Consider the following 17,636-nt stretch of genomic DNA (forward strand, 5'->3'; position numbering starts at 1 on the left):
CTCTCTCTCATATCTCCTTCTTCTAATAATAAATAAAGAAATCGTTTCGCTAAATAAAAACCCAGGAACGTCGCAGCGTTTTCAATTCCCATAATCGAACACGAACTATGGGAGGAGGAGGAGTCATGAGAGCAGCGGTCAAGGTGGTCGGAACTGGAGTGGCCAACGCCGGAATCCGCCGGGGAATCTCTGGTGGAACACCGCCGGTGGAGCAGTCGATGCGCAACGCATCCAGTCCAGTTTCGGCGATCATGTCGTCGAAGGCGAGTGGAGGGGAGGTCGCGGCGGGGATGCAGAGCCCTGCATGGGAGGTGGATGAGTGGGAGTTAGCTGGTGGCGTTGAGGAGGAGATGGTTGTGGATTCGGCTGAGCCGGTGGCTAGAGTTGTTTTCTGGGGTGCCCCGCCGAGTTTGCAGGAGGCTAAGGCGGCTACTTGTGAATTGAAAGATGCTTTGCAAAAGTAAAGTTTTGATCTTTATTCAAAATTTCTCTTTTTATTCACTTGTTTCTAATTTTACGTGATATTATTGGGTTTTTATTTTCTGTGTATAAATTTTATTTGAAATTATTTACAATTATTGGGATTATTGAAATTCTTGTTTGAAAAATTGAAAGTGTGAGGCTTTGATTTTTCTCCCATCTGGTTTCAGTTTGTAGAAACTGTGATTGATATAACCGAAGAAATGAAAAGAATGGAACTTAAATCATACTTTGTTTGTTGAATGTATAGAGGAAATGAAGCCTTACCTTTGTAATTATAGTGGCTACTGAAGAAATTGGCAGAAGTTCTTAGAGATTTTTCAACACTTTCTTGTTTCTTGTTGTAAAAAAAAAGAACAAAAAATTGCATGATATTTCAGAGTTTTGGATAATTTATTGTTTCTTGAATCTTCGAACTTCAGGAATTGAAGAAATGATTTATTTTTTGCATTAAATTCTGGTTCTTTTGTTGCTACGTAGGTTTATTTGGTGTCATCATTTAGGTTAGGTTTAAATGGTTGATTGAACTTTGCATTCTATGTACGTATGATTGGTTTGGGCGGAGATTTTTAGATGGACCTCGTACTGATTGTGCTGTATAATCTTTCATAGTTTTTGAGTAATGCCGTGTGATCAGTTCCCATATCAATTCTTTTTATTTTTATTGAATATTCTCTCATCTACTTTTGAGATGTGCGAGTCAAGGTAGGCAGCGTAAGAGAAGGTTCATATATAGCAACTTGAGTTTGATGTAACTTCTTAGGGCATGTGGGCAAAATGCATGGTAATCAGAAAGTTCCAGTGCACATGCTGACAAAAAGCTGTGGCTTTTCTCTTCCTTTTGGGAAGCTTCCAGGCATATAAATACTCTCAAGAGTGTGTGTGTGTTTGTGTCTGTGTATCTTTAATCTCATTCTCCACTATCATTGCACTTTCATGGCAAGTGTAGCTGCTGAAGGAGTAAATATTATGAACTGGAGTGGGGATGCATTTCTTAGAGGGTTGCTGGGGTTATATCAAATACCATCCTAGAGGAATGTATGTTCCTTGACGTTTACTCATTCTTTTGTTTGAATAGTTTTGCCTCTGTAAGATTTCAGAGATCTTATTCTTATTTTTCTGAAAATTGAGGCTTATTTGTCTCTGCGGATCATCTTGTTTATTACTTTTCTAGATGAGCTTAGTTGTTAAACTTGGCACTTGCAGTCTTGTACAAAATTGGCTTAAAAATGAATGTGTGATGTTTTGTTTAAGTTATGGAACATCAGTGTTGCCAATTTTTTTTTTTTAGCTATGCCATTAATTTACTTTTTTGCCTTTTGTTCCTTATATTGATTCTGGTGGCCTGAAATTGTATTTACCTTTTCTTGACTTTATCATCTTTCTATGCTGAACTGTTATGCACAGAGTATATCTGTCGTCTCCTAACTTGGGAACTGGCAGTTCACTTGGAGGTAGTCAGCTGTCTGGCCACCCGCTTACAAACTCTGACTTTTTAGAAACTAAAGGTTGTATTAGCTGTGATCCAAATCGAGCTCCTGTGCCAAAATATGCTATGCAGGCATTTTCATTGCTTAATGAAAGTCCTAAAATTCAGGTTCTGATATATCTCTCTCCCCCTTCAAGTTGTTCTTTCCTTTTCTTTCCTCCTATTGCTTAGACTATTTTGTATTCATGGTGAATTAATTTGACAATAGAGTTGTAGTTGCACAAATATGTGTAAAGCTTTTTCGCTCATACAGAATTAAATTAAGCTTCAATTATGTTTTTGTTGTGGTTGATGATGCTTGGTATTGTTAGTTGCAATTATTTCCTAGCTTAACTTTAAGAACACTAAGCTGTCAATGCATTTCAAAAACCCCTGTGATTTCTCAGGGCCTGGACCATGCCGAGACTATATAACTGATGTACCGCTTTGTTTTATAAATTATAAGCCCCCATATATAATACCTGAGGGCTTTTAATTTGATTGGATCTTCAAGGCCTCTTGAACATTTTGAAGTGTATTCTCACATGTTCTATCATTGCATCCAACATGCCCTGTCTTTTGATTGATGAAATCAGCCTATGGGACTGTAGTTCACTGGTTTTAGTATTATGCCCAGACTGTGGTTGCTGCCCTTGCCTCTGATCCAAATGTCTGGAATGCAGTTTGGGAAAACGAAGCCCTTCAGGAATTGCTCCAGTCACAGAATACGAGTAAGTGTAGCCTTTTGTCTTTCAATCCACTCGTCTTTCTTCTTCTTATTTTTTATTTTCCTGTTTTCTATGTCCTTCTGTTTTGCCTCTGAAGCCTAGGAATCTGTTGCAGGTAAGGAATATGTTGCAGATAATGAGTCTGTTGGAGATACTGACTCTCAGGATGCATCTTCAAAGAAGCTCACAGAATTATCTGATGATGAAAGTGAAACTGGAAACTCTCAAACTGGGCTCATGGATGTCATCAATAAAGTTAAGCTCACTGTGGTTGACATGGTGACAAATGTATCTGCTTACTTCCAGAAGATTTTTAGCTTTTCATCCGCAGAGCACACACCCGATGCCGCAGATGAAAATGCCGGATTATCTACCACTGAGAAGACCCTGGGAGCCTCTCTCATGGCTTTGGCAGTGATGGTCATAATGGTGGTTGTGCTGAGGCGCCCTTAAAACTCTATTCACTGGCAAGCCAACCTGTAAATTTGCCGAGTCTACATGCAACTTTATCTGTGCTTTTGGATGGTTGAATGGATGATGGGATTGATGCTGAAAAAAGTTTAAAGCTGTAACATTTTAGCTTGACTCCTTACCTAAGTAATGATCTATGTGCAGTTTTTAATTTGTTTTAATTATCCATCTATGAGAGTAACTCCATTATTTTTCCAGGTCTCATCTAATTCTGATTGAGCCCTAATGTCCTGGCAAGCCATCTATGAGATTCGATTTCTTATTTTCGAGTGTTCTACAGTTTTTCTCTGTACATTCAAATAATTGAATTGTTGAAAAATAATAAATATTAGAGGAGGTTTGATAGAGCACTGAGAGCCACACCACTTAATTATGATGTAATTGCCGAAGGAATTGAAGGGTTTGAGAACAGAATAAATTCTACTTTTAGACTATTTTTTCCCTTAGTCTTAGATCTCTGTTCAGGGACACAATTTTTTGACAATTAATATGTTTATTTCTTTTTCTTTTCTTTAATTTGGTGAATCTAAATTTATTATTTTATATTTTTAGTACTCTTCATTTAAGACATTTTGTAGATCCAAGTGCTTTTATTGCATGCATCAAGTAAAACGAGATGCATGGCTAGCCAGCAACATTCCAATGATATATACAAACAATTGTTTTCAATTAAAATTGCTCAGGACACGACGACGATGCTTCTACCGTCCATTACATATGATGATGCTTGGCATACAAGAGGAATCGCATATTGGCACCAATTCCATGCGTAAAACTGAAAAACCAGCTTTATTCTTCTAGGGCAACCACTTCTTGTGCAATCTCTCTCCTGGATGAACAGATAAAAGAGAACATTGACAAGAATATATCCTACTCTTATTTATATTTCTTGAACAATTGAGTTGCTGTATCTCAATATAATTCCACTTCAATTCATGGAGTTATCGTCAAGGTGTTTATGCTATCAATGCACCACTTTGGTGCCATCAGTATATTTTACTTTGCTCGACTATTTATATTCCTCGTCCTGAGAATGCAGAGATCAAGAACCATAAAATTGGCACTTGAAATGTCTTATTTCAATCTACAAAATTGTGCAGGTTACATGAATACACTGGAAGCTCGTGAAACAAGCGCAGGCAGATGGCCATCTTCATTTTCAGGGCAGGGGGGGAACACCCATTGAAGCGCAACCATCCTGCATGGTTCTCTGATTATACCTCGCTACTAATGTACAAAATGTCCTCCTTTTCCAGATGCATCTTTCCTTTGTCTCTTTTACTTTTGACTGGCGTCCGATCTGGTTGACCTCGCTGGAAGAACAAATTTTACTTTAGCCTTTTGTAATTGAGGAAACAAGTGTATCGTGACTACTCAATCAAGGAATAAACATGTATACTGATATGCTTGCCTTTTTCAAGACAAAGGCCAAGTATAGATAAGCTACTTCCCATTCATCTGGTGATAGCGTGCCTGGATGCCAAAGGGCACAGAGACTCAAAAATCAGCATGAAAAATAGCTATTTCATCATGCACCAAATTCAAAGAAAAAGCAAAAAGATACATAACAAAGACTTACTAAGGTCTTGGTTCCCATCACCCAAAGCACCGAGTCTTCGCATTAACTCAACATTTTCTGGTTTCTTCATATTCTCATGCACAAACTCATGATTATTCTTAGCAAAAATCAGCTCAAAGTCATACTGCCAAAGTTGAAAGCAAGCGTACAAAATAAGTGTATCTAGGTAAATGCTTAAAAAACTTCAAGTGCAACCAGCTTTTAACACCAGCAAAACACATTGACAGCTGAAAAGATGTTGAAACCACAGGCTTCATCTCCTGCACCGAGATTTTTTTTACCTCTTCTGCCAAAGCTTTGAAGACATGGAAGGGCACAATCCATTCAGGACAATCAACAGCATCCTGCAACAGAAACGTGGGTATAACATCATCAGGAGTTTAGAATGAAAGTCGTCACCTAAAGCATATAAATTGAACTAAATGACAAAGTAAACAAAGAATTGGAGTTGGTATTTTCTGATGGATAGAAGGGAAGAGAATAATCAGGTTACATTCTTGGCATGTGGTAACTATCGGGTGTCGCATAAAAGCACAACTTCAATTGATGCAAATACACGATGAAATATCAAGTACAAGCTATTCTACAGAACATCTGCTTCTAGAAAAACTAGACTTAAGTAAAGCAGAAGAGAAGATGATAAATACCTCTAAATGGAAGTAGTACTTGATACCAAATGGGCTAGAAGATCTGAATTTCTGAACCACAGAATAATGAACTTATCAGATTATAGGGGAAACAAACAAAATGCCTGCAATATTGAAAAGAACTAACCTTCTGAGAAAACTCTTCATCAAATCTTACCCAGTACACACTATTACCAAAGGCCAGTCCTTCAGCTGCATATTCACATGAAAAAGAATCCTCTGTCATGAATGGCAAAAATAGTCTTCCATGCACATTAATCTTAATTCTTATATTGGAGAAGTGTGAAAAAGAACATTTTACGAGAATACTTCAAATAGATTGACTCTGAAAGAGATCTTAATCAATCATCATCATCCCATGAATTCTTTAAAAGACTCCTCGTTGTTTCATACAGCGTAAACAGACATGCAAGGTATCACATTAATAGCAAATTTCATGTTCCAATGAAGGTGCCTCCAGACTGGGCTTTTATATTTGTAGAGTCAGAAAAAAACACTGTTTTCTGTTTTTTTGGTTAAGATTCATAAATCTGATCATTTGAAGTTTTTTCCCATGTAAAGAAAATATTTGAAAGGAACAAAACAAAAACCTTCTCTAAGTTTTTTTATGATAACATTGGCATCCGGCATTGTTCCAATGAAGGTTCCTCCTGGCCGAAGTATGGCTGATATATTGGCCAATGCTCTCCGTGCACGTGCCTCTGTTGACCATGAATAGTGCAAGGCAAACTGCAAAGCATGTTGATGCTTCAGAATTAAGTAAAACCACACTCACACACAAAGTTGAAGAATCCTATGGATCCATATCATGATTTGCATAATTACAGCACAGACAAATGGAAAGGGCAAGAACTTGGGATCTTAAGATTGAAGAATAGGCTAGTGCCTAGGTCTCTGCGGCCATGTTGTGCCCTTTTAGAGAGAAATATATGCCAAAAAGAGCATGAAGCTTGGTGATTTTAGCATTCTCAAGATTCTAGAAAAAAAAATGTTGGGAGGACATTGTGTCCATATATTGCAATAATATCCATTATCAAGCAAAGTAGTTAGGAATCCTGTGACATAGCTCCAAAAGTCCCTAGGTCGGCATTGTTGAGTCATGAATAGCTCTAGGTTCAGTGAAAAAATGAATGTTGGGCAGCTGCTTCAACAGATGCTGATTCCAGCACCACGCTACAACACAAGATGTCATTAAATTTTGAAAATTGAGATGGTAATCATAATTCACCTGACAACTGACAATATCAAAAGGAGCATCATCCACCAGGACTTCATCCAACTGAAGCTGAAACATGTAAAACCAAGATTCAGTTACTTCTACAAATATGTCTATAACATAAATGAAACCAAAATTGTTCATCACTTTAACTTCTGGACGGCACATTCAAGTTTCAACCTACTTGTTAGATCCAAATAGAGGGTAGCATGCATATAATTAAAATTAACAAATCACACTTAATGTAATGAATTTGCTGATGCACCAGCTGTTATAGCTGAACTTACCTCAAAACAATCCCCGCATATAAGGCGGGCAGGGAAAGTGAACTTTTTGCGACGTTGATGGTGGTCTGCATCACCATTATAACGCGTCCGGCAATCTTCCATCTGCATCGACAGTTGAATACATATAGACAATGAACATTGACAGCATATATATTTTAAGCATAAAAGTAGATATAACAGGAGATTGAAGGCACCACTTTTTAGTATTAAAGATTTAGGCACTAAACAGTATAAATAATCATATTCATGGTATCTCATATTGCATAACATATACTTGGAGATCCAAACTTAAGCATTTACATACATACAAAGTGTAGCCAGGCATTTAAAAATCAAAGCACCAATTACAAGGACTTTCGATCAGTTCATTTTGAAAGAGAAGTAAATCTCTTGTAGTATGTTTACCGAGCCTTCAGCTATGTCAATGCCAACATAATATCCAGCCTTTGCTTTATCCCATTTGATGAGATCACCACCCTGGAGAACAAAAATGACAACAGAAGATAATTCCTAACGAAAATGACATCATAAACTAATCCCTAACAAAATAAGGAGCTGTGAACCTTCCAATGCAACTGATTAAAGGGATGTATACTTTACCTTCCCGCAAGCAAGATCAAGAACAGCATCTCCTTTAGCAGTATATTGTTGAACTAAGACACTTTTTATCTGTTCACAGATATGATTATGTTATTTAGACACATTATCAGCTTAAGATATTACTAAGCACTGGAATACGCTACATACCCAATTGTTAAGTTTCTTTAAATGGATAATTGGGCTCGCTTCTCGTTCTTCCAGAGTCTGATTTGTCCTGGCACTATAATGGTCAGCCACTCTCTGAACAAAATCATTAGAAAAATCCGCCTCACCTGCAATCACAAAATTTAGCCCTCAACTTTCAGAATCCTAAACAAAGCAGGAAAGTAAAAGGAAGTTTATTAAGAAACCATGACAATCCTAGATTCTTACTCTCTTAAACCAGACACAACCACGAATGACATTAGAATTTTTTTTAAAAAATAAAAAAATCTCTCCAGTTTTCTATACCAAAAGAACACAGAACCAAAAACCCAATCCCAGGTCCCAAAATCAATACCTTAACTGAAACAGCGAAGAAATTACAAATCAAACCCATAAAAAATATAAACACAATCAAAAGTCGAACCCCATAAAGCAATCGCATTCTCATTTTTGCTCTGACTCTAAGAGAAAAACAAAATACCAGCATAGAACTAAAATTCAATATTTAATCATCTCCATTTCCAAGAAAATAAAAGTAAAAGCTAGTGGCATACAAAACCCAAGTCTCAAAACAACACCAAGAACCAAATGACTAGCAACTAAATCCACTGTAACTGAAAATGAGCAAAAACTTACAATTTTAAAGTTTCTAAACAACGAAAGCTCATGTCAAAGATACAAAAACAAATCCAAAAAAACATGAAATCAAAAAAAGGCATTTAAGCTTGTGTGAAAATAGAATCACCTTCAGGGGTGTATTTCAATCTGGATTTCGGTGGGCCAGAAGCAGAAGAGTTGGATGGTGAAGTTGGGTATCCTCGTTTCATGGCAAATTATTGAATCGTTAGTAGTTATTGTAGGTTGTATAAATAAAATTTTTTAGGGTTCTAAAAAAGAGAGAATTAATGAAGGAGGAGAGAGGATTTAGTCTGTTTATATTAATGGAGTTGCTTTCTTTCTAGGAGAGATTAAAAATAGAGACCTTAAACTAAGGGTGTGTGCGTGTTTTTTTTTTTTTTTCGAAAAACAAGGTGACAAATAAAGGTAGGTATCAATTTGGTCCCTGTACTATTTAACTGTGTCAATATTATCCTTTCTCTATCAAAATTTTGCAATCTTTTAATTTGTTGGCTCTATTAATTTTATTATTAAACTATCTTTCAAATGCATACTTATAAGTCAATTCTCTTCCAATTCATAATCATAAATCTTGAGGTTTTGATTTTAGCTTGTGTTGAAAAAGTTGACTTTTTATTTGAGATTGCTTAAACATAAAATTGGATTATAGAGGGGTGCAAATTCACTAGGTTGTTAAGGTTCCATATTCTAGTAAGGTTGTAAATTCTTGGAGTAAATTACCATTTGTTTTCAACTTAGCAGATTCATCCTCTTCCTGACACTTCCTAGCTTGTGCAGGTATGCTAAACTTAGATGTCCTGAGATCTTCTGTTTTAATGTTTATGAATCAGGGAACCAAAAGGTGTGCGTTAACGCTATAACTAGCTGCGTGTGGGGACATTCACTGTGTCAATATTATCACCTTCGATTTTTGAAGGATAAAGAAAAGACTGAAATGAAACCAGGAAAAACAGAGAAAGAAAGAGTTATTTACGTATAAATGGTGACTAAAAGTATACATTTTGCAGGTTATCTTTTAATTCGAGTCTACTTTTGAACCATTCAGCAGAAGCTTTCGGTATCCTTGTAAGGTTGTTTCTGTAGCCTGAGTTCCATTCCCGTTTGTCCGGACTATCCAGAATAGCCTCGAATATCACAATTGTCTTGCCTGTGTTGATTTAGTTTTCTGTCAGATTGCCCAAATGCGCAATGTCTCAAACGGAAGAATCCAATTCTGAAGCCAAAGATGTATGAACCTAACACAATTTCCATTACCTTGTAGCTGCAGAAATGCTGGAGAGATGGTCCCTGTGGTATTCATTCTCTTGTCGTCCTGTACGGCCCTGTTTAAAGATATAAACGGTGTATTCAGATCATCCATTCCTGCAACCATGAAGTCAGTTTTATGCAACAACTCTTAGTTTTAGCCTAATGGCATTTAATTAAAGAGTAAACACTTGCCATTTTCTGCTATAATCACTGGTGAGTTCCCATACTTTCCTTTCACACGTTTGAGCAATTTATGGATGCCCCATGGGACAATGTGTAGCCAGAGGGAAGCTGCCTGGAGGAGGAAGTACATGTAAGCTGACTCACTTTAGTTTGAAATCTATAACAAAATCTTAGGGGCCAGTAAGTTGTTGGGACACACTAGTTCTCCGATTGCAACCCACGGCGATAAGCTGCAGTTGAGGACATGAACAAAGATGGTCAAGTCATTGCCTGATTATGCACTCTTCTCAAACATACAGAACAGTACTTCATTATCTTACAAGCAGCATTCACAGCAGCGTAGGATGATGCATCCAGCAATATTAGTTTCTGAATCCATGTCCTGTCATTCCGAATATATAATATTGTGTAATGATTTATGCCAACAAATTCCGAAGAACCAACTAAGAGTTTCGACATCTTTAGAGAGGTCAAAGGTAGTCGTTCGCCCTCAAGCTTTTTCATTGAGTGAGGATATTTTCCAGAGAAAAGTGGATCCAGGAATCTGATACGCTTTTGATTTGTTATATGAGGCCCGTCAGAACCAACTGATTCCTTCCCAAATATTATGAACACAACAAAGCTTCCATCCAATTCCAAAATCCACTGCTCTTTGTGCCGCATCTTTGTCCTCGTCAACATCAGATAGCGGTTTCGTACTACTTGGAATCCAATGCTGTTCCGATTAGACCTCCTTGCTTTCCCTGGAAGAGAATATTTTCTATCAGCTGTTTTTTTTTTATATATATATAAAAGAAATTGATAGGGCCACCATTTTTATATGCAATAGTACCTTGAAATGTAGCTGATAACACCAATAAGCAGCGGCATGCGACAAGAGGATGTTGTGAGCTACAATGTATGGCTCAGTGGACGAATTCCCCCTCTTACAATGTAAATGAGCAATGATAGTGCTACTGGTTCCCTGAACGGATATACGGAGAAAATAGTAAATTTAAAAAAAAAATCGGAAATCCCAAGATTCCATTAGATAATCTAGAATTATTATGAATTTAGATGAAAATTACCTGGATATCAAATCTTTAATTTAAAGTTCAATCAATTTCTTTAAAATTAAATTATTGTAAATCACAAGTCGTCTAAGTATCTGGTTTCTAATAGTAAGTAATTTACACGAACCACTAGTGAGGAATCTTTTAAAATCTTTTTGTAGGATAGAGAGATTGTCATGTCTATGAATGATAGCTCTTTTTGTTTTCTAACTTACCTTATTTTTTTCTATATATAAAAAATATATATTCTTATTATAGAAAAAACTTAATAACCCTATAAATAGTAAAATATCACTTTTTTCCCTGAATAATACCACATACATTATTTCATTATAATTTTAAAACTTTATGCAATCAAGTCCCTAACTTGATTTTTTTAGGTCTAGAATTGTAATTTCTTATATAAATTACATTATATCATTTAATTTTTAAAACTTATTTACAATCAAGTCACACTTAATTAATTATTTCAGTTTAGTTTCTAAACAATGATTCTTATTTTATATAACCTATTAGGTTCCTAATATGTTGGTACAAATATAAATTATAATTTTAAATTAAATAAGATTAAATAAATTAAATAATTTAATTTATTATCAATTCAATAAATGATTGATCTTTATATGAAAATCAAGTGCATTGTCTAGTAATGTGTCATGATCCTTTAAATATTAAAAAAATCATAAGTGATTTGATTTAACCTTTCAGTAAATAGTTTCTCATTATAACTATTATACCTTCATAAAAAATGTTAAATTTAACATATTACTTTGTACCCAAAAACTTGGAAATAAGTGTAGACATAATGCTCGAAGTCCATTGTGCAAGTGATTCATTTGCTTTTTGTGAAGCTTGAGTGTATTCTTAATAAAAAAAAATGCTACATTCAATTGTAGATTTATAATGTATAGAGCATTACTTCCATCCTTCATATATTTTCAAGCATTTGTGGAAGATCCTAATGGTATAGAGTTACAGAAAGCTAGATTCCTATTCAACTTTTCTCTTATAAAACATCTATAAGGTAGTCGTAGCAATTTCTTCCTTCTCGATTTGGCATCACAGTCTCATTTGTTAATGGTAAAATTTAAGGTATTCGGTAATAAATAGATGGCTTTGAAGAATGTAAAGCAAGATTTATGGTCTTGATTGCCTCATAACTGGAAAGACTAGTGGCCAAGATATTAAAAATATGTAGGATTTATTCCTAAATCCTTCACCAAATTTAATCACCCATGTTTTTTTTTCTTTTTTTTTTCTCAACTTAAAACCACGTACCTTCCTACAATTTCTTAACCTATTTTAGGTTTTCATTAGGTTGTTGACATAACATTATCATCATCATTTTATTATCCTGATATATTAATAACAAAGAGAATTAAGTCATAATTTAAAAAAAAAAATAAAAAAAAATCATCAACGACAAATCACCATGCCAATACCAACACATGCCACATCAATAAAAAAATTACATGATAATGTTTCCAACAACATGAGGAGAACATTTTTAACTACTAGGAGTAACGGCACATGCTTATACCTTTTCCCATTAAAATAATATTTAATTTATACAAAAAAAAAATAATCTAAATACTACTAACATCAAGATATTTAATCTTTTTAAGAGAAGAACAAAAACATCGTTCTATATCTAGTGTTTTTCAATGTTGAATTAGTTTTTGTTAATAAAATAAAACATTCAATCTTAATCTATTGGGCCTAAAAGATCAATTTACAAAAACGCAGCCCAGCCCACTTTTCCAAAGCTTGGCATTTGATAGGATTTGTAATTACAATTTAGCCCCCAGACAAAAACCCCCTCATTAAACCATCATTCCCTTCGTCCCCTCCCCCTCTCAATCTATTGCTAGCTAAAACCCTTAACAAGCAAACAAGCCACAATGGCCATGAGAACAACGACGGCGGCTTTGGCTGCGGCAGCAGCTCCTCGTGGCGGATTTTTGCGTCTGTTTTCAACAACTTCCACTTCATCCTCCTCCTTCCCTTTTCCTCAGACCACGCAGCAAACTCCTGCACGTGAACAGGCTGAGCCAAACACCAATCTCTTTGTGTCTGGCATGTGTCTCTTTCTTTACATTTCCATAATTACTTTCATTCCTTTGTTCTTTTCCTCGATTCCCATCTGGGTTCTGTTAATCACTTTGCTTGCAATCTTTACAGGGTTGATATTGTCAATATAATGCTAGAAATGAAAGGAAAGACTTAAACTTTATGAGATCTGATTGATTATTTTTTTCTAAATTAAGAATTATTAGTAAGATTTTTGTGTTGTTTATTTGGTTATGAGCCCTGTGATTTTGATTGCGAGTATATTGATAGGATGTTTTATTTGCTACCTTATGTACCGAAAGAAGTTGTTTTTAGTTTTTGTCTCTGCCTATTAGTACGTCCAATTTTGTGGCGATGTCTGTGTTGGTGATTCGACAATAGCCCATAAATGCATGGAAGGTTGAAAAAAATGTGTGTTTTTTAGCTGGTTATATGTTAATTATTTGCAAAATAAAAGTAACTGGTACTTGCAATTTAGGTGTTGAAAACCAACGAAAGGTAGATTTTGATATGATCATAATCACGCATTTGAGAAACTAGTATATGATATAATATGCTGATATGCGTGTTATGTTGTTTAGCTATGTTAATGATGGGTTTTAGTTCAAGAGTTGGACATGCTCTAGAATTTATTGTAAAGTAGTCGTGAATTGTGATGTACGCACATCTGTGTCTTTCTTTGGAGTCATTGGTCACAATCTTATATTTCTTGTGTTGTTATAAATTTTTAGTTTGAAAGGATATCGGAATTATTCATGATGATGGGAGTTGAAAATCTCTGAGAAGTTAGAGATTCTTATAGCAGTGTGAATTGATGGACTCTAGAAAGCTTAGATAGAGAGAGGTCTTTGTGAGAGTAGTCATTGCTCTTGATGTGGAGGAGGTATGGAGAATAAATTGCATGTCTTTTGGACCTGTACCAAGGGGGTGGAAGTTTGGAAGGGCATTCTGAATACAGTCTGCATAATTTCTTCAGTGGTGACCTTCAAGTGGTTGGATAGAAAGGAGATGCTAAGACTAAAATGAGAATCGGAAGACAATGTTCTTGTGCTGGCATAGCTGGCACTCAATAATGCTTAATTACTTTTGGGACACAATTATAATCTGTATGTAATACTCAATATCCTGGCTAAAAGATTGTACAGAAATTTCCCCGAGAGTACTGGTTAAAAATAATAGAACAGGAGCATGTCTTAGTGAGCAGGAGCTTCTTGGAAGAATTAAATAGTTATTTTGGACTATCCTCCTGGGATTCATGAGCTGCGGGATACTGATATAGGCATCCATTAAAGTTGTGTAGTCTAGTTTGTTTGTCCTTTTATATTGTAAACCAAAGAAATATTTCTTTCTTGTCCTTTGATGGTTATGAAAACCCAGTGAATGTAAAACATCAAGTCAACTTCTTAACGTGTCAGAAGTTTTATTTGATGCTTCTATGATTTTGGTTTCAGGGCTAAGTAAAAGAACAACTTCAGAGGGACTACAAGAGGCCTTTTCTAAATTTGGTGAAGTGGTTCAAGGTTAGTCTCTTCTTTTCATAAATGTTTTTAAAAAATTTCTTTTTTGGATTGCTAATGATTGCCTTTCTAGCTTTTTACAGCTAGAGTTGTAACTGACAGGGTCTCAGGCTATTCTAAGGGGTTCGGTTTCGTCAAATATGCTACCTTAGAAGATGCTGCTGAAGGAATAAAAGGCATGGATGGACAGGTGAGTTTTACCTGGCTCCGTACTTTTGTCCTTTGAGAGAAGATTGTGGATTTATTATTGTAATGACTTCAAAGTGGTTAGGATAAAATGATGTGTAGTTGTTAGTATAGCTCATAGCATGATCAGTAACTCTAGGAAATTCAGTATGGGTTCTGTGCAGCTTCTTAAGTCATGGAACAAGCTATGATGGTCAAATCTTTGGAGGAAAATCCAAAACCTAAAGTTCAATATGAATTCAAAAGGATTCACTAAAGAAAGCTTGATGCTTCTCAAGTTAAACAATGGTCACGTGGATATCTAAGAAAACTATGACAGACATAAGATTGGTGGGTTCCATATGTTGAAGCCTCATAAAAACCGAAGCACCTTTCTCAATGTTTCCTAGGTTAGCTATGATAACTCATAACAGTGGCATACATCGAGATTTGTCAATGGGGTTAGGGGCTTGCACTTTTGCACATGGGAACATGTATATGAAATTGATTATTCTTCCGCCACTGTATCTGTTATTGTTATCTGCACTTGGAAGATGCTTAATTTTTTAGTATCCCTTGAATCCTGTTCAGTATGTTTCAGCAAGTCTTCTAACTAGCAATCCAGCTCATCAGCTTACATTCATGCTCATGCATGTTCCTTCCATACTTTTGTCCTTTGGTGCTCACCAAGCAACCTAAGAATACCCATCTGCCTTGTGTTAGTGCAACTTCTCTCATTAGCTCACCAATCTTATTGATGCAATTGAACCTGAGCAAAAAGGAAGCAAAGTACAAATAAAACCGAGATTTTAAAAAAAGGGTCTCAATAACAAAAAGCCCTAATTGTATTTTTATTACTGAATTTATTTTTTTCGATAATTAAGTGTTAAGGGACCAAAAGTTATTCTTTATCACCTTTTCTTTTAAAATTCCTTGTTTTTTCTATCATATAATTAAAAGAAACTATCTTATTGGACATAGTAAGGTCTAGGACTCAAGTCGTGGATCTTTTTCCTTCTTTAAAACACATTAGCAGCGCCTCAACATCGTTTATTTACGTTATAAAAAATTCAGTCCGGCCGGCAGCAAACTTGAGCCACCGATTTAGTATGATTGTTGTGAAACTTGTTTTATCGTTTTTTTTTTGGTTGTCTACTTTTAATTTCTCTTTCTGATATCTGTGTATTGTAGTTTCTGGATGGATGGGTTATATTTGCAGAGTATGCTAGACCCAGACAACCACCTTCTGAACCTCAAAACAACACAGGCATGGGATTATGGAAACAACGCTACTGATAGCCGCTGGCAGTGACTCCTATAGTCAAGGGATCAAGTTTGTCATTATCCAAACTAGCACGGCCAGCGCAGCTGGCAGTGACTCCTATAGTCAAGTGATCAAGTTTGTCATTATTCAAACTAGCATGGCCAGCAAGTACCATTTATGAATTCTTCACATTATTGTGGTTTCTCTTTCACAGCTTAGAACGATCAATATGTTTTTATATTAACTAACTGTGAGCAGCTTGAAATTATAAATTATGTGGATAACAAACTGTTCCATGCGTGAGCATGCATATCTAGCAAGTACAATTTATGAATTCTTGACACTATATTCGTCCTCCATGAGCATCTTACAAAACTTGTGCTCCATGAACTCACGTTAAATATATCTGAATGTTGCATCAGTGAAAAACTTGTTAGAGTGCCTCTGAATTTGTTCATAATTTTTATTTTGGGAACAGAAGTTACTGTCAGGTGTCCAAAATCAGTATATTTTCTGCAATTTATGCTGGAAGTTCATTTGGGTATCGTGTAGCACTGAAAATCTGGTGTTCTTTAGTGTTCTTCAGAGGTGTGCACAAGCAGGATGGAACTGGTTATTGTGATCCGTCTTTGTTTAGGGTGTCTTCAGTATTGTTACATAGTAGGAAAAGGGATTTATAACGAATTGTCTGGTTTATTTACTTACAGTACCTTTGTTTTTGCTGCTTTTGAAATTATGTTTGATTGTTTTTCTGAAGTATGTGTGGCTCGAAAAAACATTAAATAAATTTTTCTTTTTAGTGTTTTCTCCAATTGCTTGTTATTCCGTGGGAAACTTGCGAAACATTCTGCATCATAATATTATATACATCACATTAATGTTTTTTTTTTAAATATTTTTTAATAGTTTTAATGATCTGATATCAAAATAAAAAATTTAAAAAAATTAATTTAATATATTTTTAAATAAAAACTATTTTTATAAAATATTTTGTATCAAATTATTTTTTTTAAAAAAAATATTTTTAACATCAGTGATCTAAAAATACTAAAAAAAAAGATTAATAAAAAATATAAATTTTATAATAACAAAGCAAAGAAATAAAAAATGGAGAAAAACATGTCAAATAAAAAAAATTAATATAAAGCAAAGAAAAAAAATAATTTTTTTTAAATTTTTTTAAAATATTTTTAAAACGTAAAAAAAAGAAGAATTATAAATAAAAAATATAAGACACAGTAAGACAATAAAAATAATTGATTTATTCACCTAAATAAACTTCCACACTCAACACAAGAAGAAAAACATGTCCAATTGATGTCTACTTTGCTTGCAACCCTTGAAAAACTATTTTCTCATATAAAAACTTAATTACAATACTTCGAACCTACAAGTTAGGGTTGCTAAAGATTCAAGTAAATCTTGCAGGTCCACCATCTCTACTTGCCACCATCTCAGCTTCTTCTTCTAATAGGATTCTTTCTCTTTCTACTGTACCAATTTGCTACGACTCTTTCCATTGTAATTTTGTGCACGACATCAAACATTGGCAATTGACAACCTTGTCCAGGTTTAGATGAATGCAAGAGAACGACAACTCGAATTATTACAATGAGATATCTATTTAATTTCTGATTGCAATGTACAGATGACCTAGAAAAGGAATGAATGCTATGCTGCATTATTTTTTCAAGTAGGACAATGGGCCTAAAGAATTCGCCTTCCCGTCGACGCAACACAACAATTTGGATTAGCTTCGAAAGGAACTCCACAGAGGACCTCTCAATACATCATAATCATCCCTTCAAAACAAACAAAATACAGTTACAGTTGGAGGAAATTAAAGGCGTCTTGGTTTCCTGACGCTGTTTCTATCAT

The 17,636-nt window shown here is 35.1% G+C and overlaps 3 protein-coding genes and 1 pseudogene across 5 annotated transcripts; 2 read left to right on the forward strand and 2 right to left on the reverse strand.

Moving 5' to 3' along the window:
- The first annotated feature begins 107 nt into the window (after window positions 1-107).
- LOC133703124 (uncharacterized) lies at window positions 108-3,409 on the forward strand. The gene is made up of 4 exons (XM_062127554.1): window positions 108-460; window positions 1,888-2,077; window positions 2,586-2,679; window positions 2,792-3,409. Exons 1-4 carry the CDS (start codon window positions 108-110, stop codon window positions 3,127-3,129), a joined length of 975 nt encoding a protein of 324 aa, XP_061983538.1. The 3' UTR covers window positions 3,130-3,409.
- Window positions 3,410-4,001: 592 nt separating this feature from the next.
- LOC133703123 (mRNA cap guanine-N7 methyltransferase 1) lies at window positions 4,002-8,599 on the reverse strand. Of its 2 annotated transcripts, none has more exons than XM_062127553.1 (13): window positions 8,366-8,599; window positions 7,624-7,748; window positions 7,477-7,545; window positions 7,282-7,353; window positions 6,877-6,978; window positions 6,602-6,658; window positions 5,964-6,102; window positions 5,501-5,565; window positions 5,374-5,424; window positions 5,008-5,070; window positions 4,727-4,850; window positions 4,559-4,643; window positions 4,002-4,460 (listed from the first exon to the last, which is right to left on the reverse strand). In XM_062127553.1, exons 1-12 carry the CDS (start codon window positions 8,445-8,447, stop codon window positions 4,591-4,593), a joined length of 1,002 nt encoding a protein of 333 aa, XP_061983537.1. In that variant the 5' UTR covers window positions 8,448-8,599; the 3' UTR covers window positions 4,002-4,460; window positions 4,559-4,590. The 2 variants fall into 2 exon arrangements, with proteins under 2 accessions (XP_061983537.1, XP_061983536.1); XM_062127552.1 differs by having other exon boundaries at window positions 4,559-4,620; window positions 8,366-8,597.
- Window positions 8,600-9,245: 646 nt separating this feature from the next.
- LOC133702784 (putative beta-glucosidase 41) lies at window positions 9,246-11,562 on the reverse strand (annotated as a pseudogene).
- Window positions 11,563-12,575: 1,013 nt separating this feature from the next.
- On the forward strand, window positions 12,576-16,104 carry LOC133702886 (organelle RRM domain-containing protein 2, mitochondrial-like). 2 transcript variants are annotated; one of them, XM_062127211.1, is made up of 4 exons: window positions 12,576-12,818; window positions 14,264-14,332; window positions 14,413-14,519; window positions 15,714-16,104. In XM_062127211.1, exons 1-4 carry the CDS (start codon window positions 12,644-12,646, stop codon window positions 15,804-15,806), a joined length of 444 nt encoding a protein of 147 aa, XP_061983195.1. In that variant the 5' UTR covers window positions 12,576-12,643; the 3' UTR covers window positions 15,807-16,104. The 2 variants fall into 2 exon arrangements, with proteins under 2 accessions (XP_061983195.1, XP_061983194.1); XM_062127210.1 differs by having other exon boundaries at window positions 12,577-12,818; window positions 15,686-16,104.
- Window positions 16,105-17,636: the final 1,532 nt, after the last annotated feature.

The sequence above is a fragment of the Populus nigra genome, chromosome 9 (genome assembly GCF_951802175.1).
Source record: "Populus nigra chromosome 9, ddPopNigr1.1, whole genome shotgun sequence".
NCBI lineage: Eukaryota > Viridiplantae > Streptophyta > Magnoliopsida > Malpighiales > Salicaceae > Populus > Populus nigra.

Coding starts and splice junctions, on each gene's coding strand:
- LOC133703124 (XM_062127554.1), top strand. CDS start 108: ATGGGAGGAGGAGGAGTCATGAGAGCAGCGGTCAAGGTGGTCGGAACT. Junction 2,078..2,585: donor ATGAAAGTCCTAAAATTCAG/GTTCTGATATAT, acceptor TATTATGCCCAG/ACTGTGGTTGCTGCCCTTGC. Junction 2,680..2,791: donor GCTCCAGTCACAGAATACGA/GTAAGTGTAGCC, acceptor AATCTGTTGCAG/GTAAGGAATATGTTGCAGAT.
- LOC133703123 (XM_062127552.1), bottom strand. CDS start 8,447: ATGAAACGAGGATACCCAACTTCACCATCCAACTCTTCTGCTTCTGGC. Junction 6,659..6,876: donor TATGCGGGGATTGTTTTGAG/GTAAGTTCAGCT, acceptor TACATGTTTCAG/CTTCAGTTGGATGAAGTCCT. Junction 4,621..4,726: donor TGATGGGAACCAAGACCTTA/GTAAGTCTTTGT, acceptor TTTGGCATCCAG/GCACGCTATCACCAGATGAA.
- LOC133702886 (XM_062127210.1), top strand. CDS start 12,644: ATGGCCATGAGAACAACGACGGCGGCTTTGGCTGCGGCAGCAGCTCCT. Junction 12,819..14,263: donor CACCAATCTCTTTGTGTCTG/GCATGTGTCTCT, acceptor TTTTGGTTTCAG/GGCTAAGTAAAAGAACAACT. Junction 14,520..15,685: donor TAAAAGGCATGGATGGACAG/GTGAGTTTTACC, acceptor TGTGTATTGTAG/TTTCTGGATGGATGGGTTAT.